This window comes from Manis pentadactyla, chromosome 1 (assembly GCF_030020395.1).
Source record: "Manis pentadactyla isolate mManPen7 chromosome 1, mManPen7.hap1, whole genome shotgun sequence".
NCBI classification, from domain to species: Eukaryota; Metazoa; Chordata; class Mammalia; order Pholidota; family Manidae; genus Manis; species Manis pentadactyla.
The window spans coordinates 103,716,925-103,729,042 of record NC_080019.1 but is presented as its reverse complement, the minus strand read 5'-3'; the positions used below and the strand labels follow the sequence as shown (position 1 = coordinate 103,729,042).

The window sequence follows — 12,118 nt, the reverse complement described above, 5'->3', positions numbered from 1 at the left end:
CCACTTGGCCAGGTCACTGATCTGGCCTGAGGCACTTGTGTGGAAGATGGTTTCTGATGGACAGAGTGCCAAATGAAGAACGTGGGACCCCACGCTCCAGTCTCCATGAGGGCATTCCCTGGCAATGACCACAGAGCATGCAGGCCTGGGCAAGTGGCATCTTCTCCTGCCTTTTGGCCAGGCACTGGTGAGGGGCGGGGAATGGAAAGTGGCTTTGCTGGCTTTCTCCACTGGACTGACGTACTGTGTAGCCTAAGGCAGCATGGCCTGGCCCTCGGAGAAAGCATCAACCACCTTCTCGGGGAGACCCTCCTCATCCCTTCTGTGGGCAGCAGGCTTTCCGCCTGCTGAAGCTCCAGTACCCTCCAAGGACAGTCACTGTCTAACCAAAAAGCCATGTGTAAATTCACTCATGCCAAGAAGCATTCTGAAAGATCACTAATACTCCCTACTCAACACCACCTAAGCTAAACAAGAATCTGATTAATAAAGCAGTCATAAAGCAGTTTCCAAGTACTTCCTATGGGGCCAACTCAACTCCCACTGAGCTGAGTTAGCTTCTCCTGAACGGGATGTCCTAGCAGTGGCAATCTGGGGCTTGCCCCCCATTCCAGGAGGAACCTGCAACAGGACCGCTGAGCATGGGCTGGCTTGCTAATGGTTCCCCAGGGTTTATGGGCTCTCCTTGCTGCTTGCCTTTCCTGTTCTATTTCAAATTATACTTGCCTTGATATCTGTGGTTATTTATTCCATTCTTAGGCCACTGTGTCTTACATCTGTGTTGGCTCATTAGTCACCAGGGAAGCCAGATGTGAAATTCCTTCTTGGGCTAGCTGAGTCACACGTGAGAAAGGTTCTTGGGGACTCCACAAGTTACATTCCCACAAAGCTGTTTTTCTGGGTCTTTCATATGTTCCCTAAATGTCACGTCCGGAAGCGAAGCTAATGGCAAATTAACATCTAAATATAGCATTGACATCCGTGTTTGTTTATTTCAAACCACAGACACTATCCTCAGGGCTCCTCTTTAAGCTCCTACCAGAAGAATGTCATATTCCTTCCATAAAATCCTTGTTATTGTTAACCTTTTCTACCCCGGAACTTCACATGAGCTTAGGAGACATGAAGTAATCATTACACTAAATCTACTATTGCCCAAGTTACCTCGTTCAACGTTCACCCACCTGTGAGCTGACTAACACTGTTTTTCAGTGGAGAAGCTGAGGCTCAGGGGTTAAATGACTTGGTTGACTAGTTAGAGACAAGTACAGACTGTTAATCCAGGTGTCTTCAGGTGAACAGTATGTCAGTGGTACACAGCCCCCATATGCATTCTTGCTGCATGTTCTCAGAAAGCTCTCAGGAGGCCTGCATCTCCTGAGGGCCGATCAGCAATAAGCACCAGCCAGTACTTCCACGTGGCACAACTTAAACCCCTGACAGCAGAACTTATAACAAGTAGTTTCCACAAATTCCTCCTGTACAGAACTTATGTTTCCTAAAATGTAAAAGGAAGTCCCTATTTGATTGTGAAGTTTGCCCTTTCACTCACATTTTCAATGAAAAGGCCCTATCACCATCCCTTAAAACAGCCTAGGTGAACATTTATGTGAAACTCAATCCAAAGGTTCCTAATTTTTTTTTTTAGGGAGGCGAAAACCCTTTCCTATCCCAGAGGCCTCTACATCCTCAATCCTTTCCTCTTCGCTTCTGTTGGAGAAAAACTTTCACCTCTAGATACCTCTGTGCCATCAGCCACAGAAGCAAGAGGAGGAGCCAATTTAGCACAGAAGGTGCCCTAGGAGGGGGTAAGAGCAGGTCCATGGGACCATCTTGGTGACATAGGAGATTTGGGCCCTCTTCCACCTACCTGAGGTCTAATTCCTCTCCACTGTGGGAAAGAACCTCCACCTTGAGAAATCAAGCATTGAAGCATTTTTTGCTGTTAGAAATAAACTTTTCTCCTTTTCATGATTCTGGATTAAACTAAAAACTCAATTCATAGAAGAGGAAGGTTTTTTCCTTTTTTAAGTCAGCACTAGTCATAATATGCAAATCTAGCTTAAGAAAGACACCTTCACTGGGGAGGCTGGGTGGGAAGGGAGGGACAAGGGCGGGGAAAAAGAAAGGGGGCATTAAGATTAGCATGTATAGTATGTGGGGGGGGCACGGGGAGGGCTGTGCAACACAGAGAAGACAAGTAGTGATTCTACAACATCTTACTACACTGATGGACAGTGACTGTAATGGGGTATATGGGGGGGACTTGGTGAAGGGGGGAGTCTAGTAAACATAATGTTCTTCATGTAATTGTAGATTAATGATACCAAAATAAAAAAATGATAATTAAAAAAAAAAAAGAAAGACACCCTCACGAGGCTTTGGACCTACTCCTGCCAGCTTTCTGTCTGTTGTATATATTAGAATGTAAACATGGGGGGCGGGGGCACACAACTATCAGAAGGCATTAAAAGTGTAATGACAACTCATCCAATAGTCAAATAAAAAACTGCCTTGAAAATGGCCCTCTGCTTCTCTGCCAGGGAGTCTCCTGGAGGAGGATGCCATGCTGAAGATCTACGAACGTGCAGGGCCAGTTCTCTGGCCCCAAGGCTCTAAATGCTACAATTCAGCTGAGTCACCACACCAAGGGGCCCCTGACCAGGAGAAGCCACGTCCTTCCAAGGTACGAAAACTGAGCTGTTTCAGGAGAAAATCAAAACTGATGGCCAGAGCTGAAAAGCCAGTGACACCTGTGTGCTCCATTTTTAGTTGCTCATTACCATCTCAGTCAGTGACACCCCACGTTGATTTAAAAATTAAGGGACTGTCTAGTTACAATTATTAATAGAGAAAAGTGGACATTTAGTCCTCTTGCAGAACTATTACAGAATAATTTCCAAGTGAATTCTATGGAACAGGAATGTAACATTAATGACAATGAGTTTAGGAGACCCATTAGGGCCACACCTGCCTTCAGAGACCAGCAGGCAGTTAGCTACTGATTACAGGGACTCTTTCCAAGGCCAACTCAGCATAGCATTCCCTGTCCTAGAAGAAATAAAGGCCAGGTTCTCACTGGTATCTCTCTTACTGCTATCTCATTCATGATGGTCTTCTAAGATGCTTCACTGCCCATTCATTTATTTTTACCAGCCCTTTCAAAATTTTATAGTATGTAATTGTGTTACTAGAAGGTGATTAAAAATTAGAAGAATAAAGTATCCTGGGTACTCAAAAAAGTGCTGTTATACTATCATGACAATATGATATTTGTAGCATATACACAGATGGGGCCATCTCACCCCAAGCTGTGATTCTCAGACCAGGTGTCAGACCAGAAACGAGGCAGGGTGCTACTTCTGAACACAACCTTCTTTGGGACTCTGAGTTGGTACCCATCTCCCTCCTCCATTCACCGTACCTTTCAGCCCTCTGTTTGTTTCTATGGCCCCCTGAATGACAGAGACTGGGTGTATGGCTGTTGGGACAGATGTCTTATGAGAAGAGAGCTCTGGCTATGGAGAGGGCTAGGTGTGTAGGGGAATGACTACAAAATGCCCCTGCTCATTCTCCTGTCTCCCATCTGCCATTCTCCTGCTCCCCACACTCCACTGGTGTTGTCTGGAAATGGTCCTTCGGACCAGGTGCACCTGGCTCCAGAAACTACCAGCGGATCATTTCAGAAAGATGGCCAGAGCCTCACATGCTCACACTTCCTGCAGGTCAGATGTTGTTCTTCTCTGTGCATTTGACTTTTCTTCCTTGAAGCCAAAGCCTGAGTAAGCATGGGAATGCAAGATGAGAAAACCAACCCACGTGAGCTGCCCCCACCAGGGCTGCCGATTCCCCCATCCAGCTCCAAGTTTAGAACCACAGACTAACAACTGTTGTGTCAGAAACTTGACTTCTGAAATGATAGAGTGGGCAGCAATGAGCTGGTTACTGTTGCTTGTACTCTCAGTGCCAGAAAACCCCATGGCACCATTTTTTAATCTTTTTAAGGGGATGGAAAGCAGGGAGGTATAACATAAGCAAAGAAGCTACTGAGTAGAAAAATTTGAGAAGCATATCACTAAGTTTGTTATATTTATGTCTGTGCAAAAGTGCAAGAGGAGAGAATTACTCTAGTTTTCTCAGCTATCAGTATAAGGACATTATCTTTCCTATGTCACAGATCCCTTAGGGGACAGCAGTGTTGAGGCACTGAGGGGTATGCTCCATAAAAGCTTAAATAATTAATTAATGAATAGGGCAAGCAATGGTGAAAAGGATCCTAAAATATTCTTATCTGAAGGGAAAATCCTAAATAACCAGCTGTGCGACAGCATCATGACGTAAATGCATGCAAGCCGACGGGCAAACTGAGGACCTGAGAGGCCAAGCTGTCCCTATAAAACCTGGAACAGAACCCACGTATCCTAATCTTGGTGTTCTTTCAACTCTCCTCTGCTCCACAGAGCTCACTCACTGTACCTAAAGACCAGGGAGCACTTCTCAGAGTTTGGGGTCCAGAAGGTTTTCTAGGAGGTGAATAGTAAGCCACAGACCACGGAAGGATTCCTGCGTTGGCAAAAGGCCCATAGTAAGGGAGAGTCAATGAACCTGGAATCTCCTATAAAGTTCAACAGAGCCAACGCCAGCGGGAATTAGAAGGTGGGAGAGAAAAGAAAGAGAAAGGGAAAGGCAGAAGGATTAAAAGGAAAAAAGAGGAAAGGAGACAAAGCAGGGAAGGAAAGGCAGGGAAGGCCAGAAACAAACAATTTAACATTTGTGATTGTTTGTCTATAGGGGTCCTCTTGATGGTAAGTGCTCATCAAGCACAGCTTCTCGGCTACATGTGAGGCTGTGGTGTATTTCCTGCCAGCAGCAGGCTGGATGCTTTCAATTCAAACTCAAAGGGAAGGAGGCCAACAACTGAGTCACTGTTATCATTTCCTGCAGCACCTGGCTTTTCCTTGGAGGTTTCCCACTCAAGTACTCAACTTCTCTGACCTTATTTAACTTACAAGGCCACCGTCCAAGGCAGAGAAGCAGCAAAAAGACACACTCACACGCACATTGCACACACACTCTCTTTGTGCCCTGAGAGTATAGCTGAAATGAACAAAAGCCTTCTCTTTACTGATAAATTCTATCTTGATATAAATCCTCAGGTATGAGGAAAAACATCAGGTAGTGCAACAACCCAAAACATTTACAAACAGATTCTCATTCAACTCTCACTCATCATTATGACAGAGGACGAGAAGATGGGAAGATGTTATTATGTGCTCACGGGTCAGCTAGGTTCCTTTCCAAATTTCTTGACTGTCTATAAAAATCTCTTTCCTCAGGGGTCACAGGGGTGGTTTCACTTTCTAATCAAACCACCCTAAGATAAAATCCACCTAATCTGTAAAATATACTGGTTAAGTCTGAGATTCCACCAATCTGTACACAGAAACCATTCACAAGGATCCTAAGAACAACAGATCATTGTCTTTGGTAACTTGGAACTCTTAACTGTTCATATGCAACCCAGATGGGAAAATATGCTTCTGCAGAAAGTGACGAAGGGCCCCTTTTTCACATCAAAATTTCATCATGAGAATTTCACTCTACATTTGGTTAAAACATTTTTTCTAAACTCGACAAGTTACTTTTTGCTTAAGCCTGTGTTCTGAATCTTCGAATCCCCCTAAATTTAAGCCACAAAAGACCAGTTAACTTGTATTTCTCCCCAAATTCTCCACTTCTTATTCTTAAAGTCCTTAGTCTGTTTAGTCAGTCACAGAAAGAATAAAGCCAGGGTAAATGAATGAATAGAATTAAGATTTCCAGGAACAAAAAGCACAGTTGCTTTTTACAAAAAGTAAGGCTTCTGCATTCAGTGTTTCCTGCCTGAGAGTCTGTGTGTAATGTTAAAACATTTGCAAGGCCAGAAATGTGCCGGGTCACCACTCAGCACAGAGTGGCTGGCCTCAAGAATAAGCAGACCTCACCATGGACACCACCCGAGAGCCTCTGGAGCAGCACAGCAAAGGGAGCACCTGCTACAGGCTGTCTGACCCACAGGGTGCTCATACGAAGACGAGGAAGACCTCCAGGCCCTGCTGCACTAGCCTACAGACAGTATCCAACAGTGCAACACCAAAGAGCACTCACAGACTCAAAAGGAAGGAACAGGCATGCTGTGCAAGCCTCAGTGTGGTTTACCTTATCAAAACCCATCTACCTGGCCTGACCCTGGGCCGTCAACATCACAAAGCAGTCAATTCTTAAGACTAATTAATGGCTAGCTAGATGCTAGGGACTCCAAAATGGATTAAGAGTCTGTCTTTTCTTTCAGGAGCATTTTTTTTTCAAATAATCTGAGAAAATATATTTTAATGTGTAACTTATATACTACTTTAGCTCATATTCATTTCCCACAGTCAATAACTATTGGTTTAAATTTTTATCTACTTACATTCTTTTATCCGTGTGTTTACCACAGCTTAAAAGAGAATAAAATGGTATTTGTTCAGCCATTTTGTTTTTGAACTGGTGTTTCAGATGGATGAATATGAAAATATGCTCACCTCATCCCATTCTAAAAGGTAGTTGGTGATTTTTGAACCATTGTCAATTGGTGCCTAAAAAAAAAATCAAACAAACAATAAAACCAGATTAGAGAAAGTTATTCACAAACAAAACTAAGAGCTATCCACCTGGTTAGAATACAATGTCTATCCTAGTCCTGTGCTCTCTCTCCCCCTAGAGGAATAACCAAAGTATTTCTTTGGTCAAACATAAACCAATCTGAACACAAATCAACCATAGACAGAGCCCCCACTATTAATAAATCATACCCACAAATAGCTAAACCTGTCTTCCCACCACCTCTACCCACATGATGCCCTACTTCCCTTGGAGATAAAAACTTTTAAGAGGCACTTTAAGAGCACAGGGAGAAAAAAGGCATCTGAGAAATACAGGCACTGCTTGGGGTCTGGCGGGGTAAAGTTGACCCTGTCAGGGTCAGAGTCAAGAGTCTTTATTTTTATAAGTTCTCACATACAGTTTTTTTTTTTAAGTGCTTAAGGTTAGAAAGCCTTTTGTGGCATTAGGATATCCCCCTTTTCTTTAAATGTGGAAACATGGGTTCCCCTGGAGAGATTATCAAGGGCAGTAAGGCCCTTCACATGTTAGCAAAAAGAGGTTTCATTATTTGCTTTCCTCTGAAAAGCATGCCTGAGCTCTGCTATCCAGAGGAAACAGGACGACGGGAAGGGGAGCGAAGACCTTTGGAGCAAAGGGCGCTTTGCAGGGTTAGACCTGCCAGAAGGGGGCGCTGCCGCAGGGTCCTCCACAGCACTGAGGCCGCAGGTGGGGAGAGACGACTGGCATTGCACAACCGCGCCTGAGCCTGGCTCCTGGAAGGCGCAGGAGCCCCACGAACTGTGGTGTCCTGCCCCTAGGGCAAAAGGCAGCTGGGTCACCGGAGCTGCACTGAAGCCCAGCTTGGCTGTTTGTCACGTGTGGTCTGATGTTAGTTGCTTAACATTAATGTTTAATTTCTTGTTCCAAGAATGGATGGACGTGATAAGTAAATAGGAGAATATATGTAAATCACCTACTAAACTACCTAATTTTATAGGAAGCACTTAGTAAACAACAGCAGTTACTTTATTATTGTTAATAATAAAACATCAACAGGGACTCAGTAAATATTAGTTAAATTAATAAAGAAACTCTTCTTCCTCTCCATTCCTTCCTTCCTCTTCTGAGTCATATAATCTGAGGCCCAAACCCAGATTCCAGGTAAGCACTCTATGTTCCTCTGAACTGTGACTTCAGGCTTCTGTGGCCTCAATTTGTGAGTCAGGCTAGGAATGCTTTTAAAGTTCTAAATTAACAAACTCAAAGTTTTAGATGAGACTCTCTAAAAACAGAACTATATTTACGATGCTTATAAATTCCTCTAGAGAAATCATAAGTAGTTTCCTCTATGATATCCTGCCCCACTGAGTCCCTAACCTCAAGGGTGGGCACACTGACTGCAGTGTTTGGAGAGCCCTATCTCCTGCCGCTGACTGACAAAACAAGGCTGGCTGTTAGATCTCGGGCCCTCTGTGTCTTTGTGGACAGCTGGAGAACTGGGATCAGGAAATCTCTCCTAAGGACATTTAAATGAAAACTGAACTGCATCCAGAACTTTCAAGTCTGTACCTGATGGAATGGAACAAGAGTATGTTTCTGATCTACAATTAAATAAAGAGAGAAGAAAAATGACACATTTTCTTCCTAATAAGAAAACTTTCCCTGAAGTGGCTGTTCTGCCTAAGACCTGAATTTCATCCAGGTTTTAAGCAGAGTATGTATCAGTGATTCCCAACTTTAGGTTTATAAGACCCCGGGGTCCCTCTGGTAATATTAAGATTTCTCGTATTTTCCAAACAAAATGGATTTTAATTCTTTCCTTAAGACATATTTACATGGAAATATAGAAACACATTTTAAAATGGATATATATGTTCCAAGGAGTTCAACAGCAATGCCAGTTGGGTGTTAAAACTCTGAAAAGGTAGGGAATCACTGACCTGGATTATCCCTGGAAGCCAGGAAGGAAAATAAAATAGTTCAGATTCTAAGCCAGTTTAAACTTTGCCTTTGTCCAAACAACACACCTGAAAGTTGGCCAATGGCCCTGAGATTACAGCTGCCCACATGACAGGGGCCTATAGAAACCCATGGTCTGCACTAACTACTACTCTCAATTGCTTTTATCAACTCCCTAGGCAGATGTAGCCTTCTGGTCTAGGAACAACAGGACAAAATATTTCTTAACCAGTAGTGGATCTCCCTAGCCATCTTATTTCTTTCACACATCAGTGTTCTCCCTGAACACCCTAAATCTTTATTATCTCTACCTCTACAAATTTTACATTTTAAACTATTTAAAATGTAAACATATAGAAATAATTACCAAGAGACTGATAAAATAATCTACTATTTTCTTGTAAACATACAACTATGATTAAAATAAGCTCATGATAAACCTTAAGGACCTCTCTTTGGCGAGAGTTATTTACAGTCAGTAAATTGTATTTCATGAAAACTACTGTATAATTCAGACTTTAAAATAATTAGTAATCCTAACTGACCTAAGGATTAATTAGTAAAAATTAATGAAGTCTTAATGTAGCTTAGAACACTCAACTTTCTAGGCAGTTTTAAACATTACACATTTCAGAGTCAACACTGAAAAAAGCCAATGGAGCCATAAATGTGCTTTCTTCACAAAACTTTTTACTAAAGTCCTCAAGTGTTTGTTGAAATGAATTAAACCATTAGAAAGTGATGAAATCTAGGTATCTTAAAGTAATTACAAGGTATTGCTCATGATACTAGATTTACCAAATACCTTGCAAAAAGAGCTAAATCTTGATCTTGTAGTTCCCTCTCCCACCCCTCTGCCCAGTTTTTACAGACATGGCAACCTTTGATAACATGATTATTTGTTTCACAGAGCTACTAGGTAGAACACCAAACACCATCACCAAACTGGTATAGTGCTAAATAAACGTTTCAAGTGGCTACAGCTTCAGACTACTCCTTGCACTTTGAGCTACCCACCTTCCATTGCAAGGTTAGTGAACTTTTGCTCCTGTGCGCCAGCTTAGGTGGGAAGGGACACTCGGGTGCGCAGCTGTGGGTGGTGAAGCTAACTGGCTCGGAGCAGGATCCCTTTACGGAATTGTACATGGCATAGACCCTGAAAACAGATGAACACAGTCAGTGGCAGTGGCCCATCAAAGAAGACCAGGGTTTTGATCTCAGCTTTGCCCCAGGGCTTTCCGTATAGGCCCCAAACTTCTTATGTGGTACACACCATGGCTCTTGTTCCTATCTACTGGTCTTGTCCTGACCTAAAACTATGGTCAGCATTTTCAGGGGACAATTATCGCAGCAGGGATGTGTTCTTTCCCCTGCTAAGAACTGTCAAAACCACCCAGCCCCATTTAAGACAGGCAAGGTGCACTGACTGGAAAAGAATATGCTTAATAAGAAAATATCCCTGATCCCCAAAATGGTCTCCAAATATATATTCTAAAAACTATGCCACTCTCTGGTTGACTTTGTCTGGAAAAAGGCTAACAGTAGAGTTAAGGGCTGGGTGAAAAGGGAACAGGACATAGTATAAGTCCAAAACTGGAGAGACAGACAGGTACAAACAACAGGGTAGATATCATCCCTGAAATGTTTATATATTTAGGTAGAGATATGGATGTTTCACACATAGAAATACACTTGCCACTGTCAAGTTCATCGTTAATTCAACAGAAACAATGCTCAGGTACAGTTTACCCATGTGAACATTTAACTCTTACACCTGGCACCAAGATTAAAAACATGCATTCTGCACGTTAAGATGCTTCGCTTAACACTGAACATATGGGCCCGATTTCTCCAGAGAAGCTGTGAAGAAAAAGCACATAATGTGCTATTATGATACTACACTTCTTTCAAATAGCATAAAATAGGATTATGTTGATTTTATCATCTTTCCTTGTACTTTTCCATTTTTAAAAAAATATTTCGAAGCAAACTCTTCTAAAGACAATAAAGAAACCTTCACTGCCTAAAAAAGATGAAAGGATTAAGTCGTTCAGAGTTGGTAAGTACATCAAGCCCTTAATTCTTGTAAAACCCTTTATGAGGTCCCATTAAAGATGGAAGAAAACTCAGACTAGAGAGATGAAGTAAATTTCCCAAAACTAACCAGCTAGAAATTTGGATCAACTATGTTATACTCAGTTTGTAAATCCAACTGCTACACTGTATTGCCTACTGTCCTTACTCATCCTGCAATACGTTTCCCTTACACCCACAATCCATTTCCCCTCACTCTACCCAATGAACACACACAACAGCTAAAGATAGCAACATTATGGGAAATAGGACCTAATTAGACATGTGATTTGCAAAGTCCTTTCTCCTCAAAGTCCATCACAAAAAATTTAGAGACCACGCAAGTCAGCAGTACTAAGAGATGTGCTTACTTCTATCCTAAAATGTAAAATACACATTTACTGGATATTTGACTTCTTTGCCTTATGGAAAGATACCATGACATTTAATCCAAACAAAGGTTGTTGTTTATTGTTAGAATGCTCTTCCCCAACCTGATAAAAGAAAGGCTCCTTTTTGCATTCACCGTAAGTAGGCACATGATAATATAAAACTGAATGATAGATCTGGCAAGATAATTTCTATGTATCAGGACAAGCTCACTGGGAATAAGATACTTAAAATGAATCATGGAACATTCCGGACATGGGCAGGGTTCCAGCATGAATAGTTGAGTTCTCCAACTGGTGGCTCATGGGTTGCATTTGTCCCAAGATATGTGTGGGGTGGGGGAGGGAAGGAATATAGTTTCTTAAAATATTGCAGCCACCTATGAATGAAAGGGCACAGGCAATGATCACCACAACAAGAGATAAGCAGACATTATGTACTCGTAAGGAAAGTCCACCACCATCTATAAAATCCTTGTTAGGAAAAAATGAATGTGTATCTGATCAAGCCTCTTTACCACTTTATAAGAAACACAGAACATATTAAGCAATGCTATAGGGATGCAATCAGACTAACTACACACTGAGGAAAACTGTACAGGAGAAAAAAGAATTATTCCAACAGAAACACTGCAAGGGGAGAAAAAAAGAGGAGGGAAAACCTACAGAGTAAAAGAAATTTAAGAGATATCAGTCAAACAGAATATTCATACCATGTTTGAATTCCAATCATAAGAAACTAAAAACCTTCATTTTGAGGAAATGGAAACAGTCTCTGGGTTTTAAAGACATTAAGAAATTTATCATTTTTGTTTATTTTGGGTGGGCATGTGATGATGGTAATGTGGTTCACAGGTGAAATAATGTGATGTTTGGACTTCACTTCCAAATAACTGTGGAGAGAAGGGACAGGTGAGGGCACCAAGGAGAAAAGAAGGTGGGTGATGGGTATATGAGAAGGTATCAAGGTACTGTTTACTTTTGACTATATCTGAAATTTTCTGAAATAAAAAGTTAAAAATTAGGCCAATGCTGAAAAAACTCTGGAGCTCTCTCATTTAAAAAAAAATGAA

General features: G+C 42.0%; 1 protein-coding gene across 4 annotated transcripts in view; it reads right to left on the bottom strand.

The window, feature by feature from the left end:
• Positions 1-12,118, bottom strand: part of FNDC3B (fibronectin type III domain containing 3B) — a 338,844-nt gene that overhangs the window by 68,606 nt on the left and 258,120 nt on the right. For all 4 annotated transcript variants that reach the window (XM_036930882.2, XM_036930884.2, XM_057499990.1 and 1 more), the window contains exons 10-11: positions 9,601-9,739; positions 6,564-6,617 (exon numbers count right to left, since the gene is read on the bottom strand). In XM_036930882.2, coding sequence (XP_036786777.2) covers positions 6,564-6,617; positions 9,601-9,739 — 193 coding nt within the window. The remainder of the gene's footprint in view (positions 1-6,563; positions 6,618-9,600; positions 9,740-12,118) is intronic.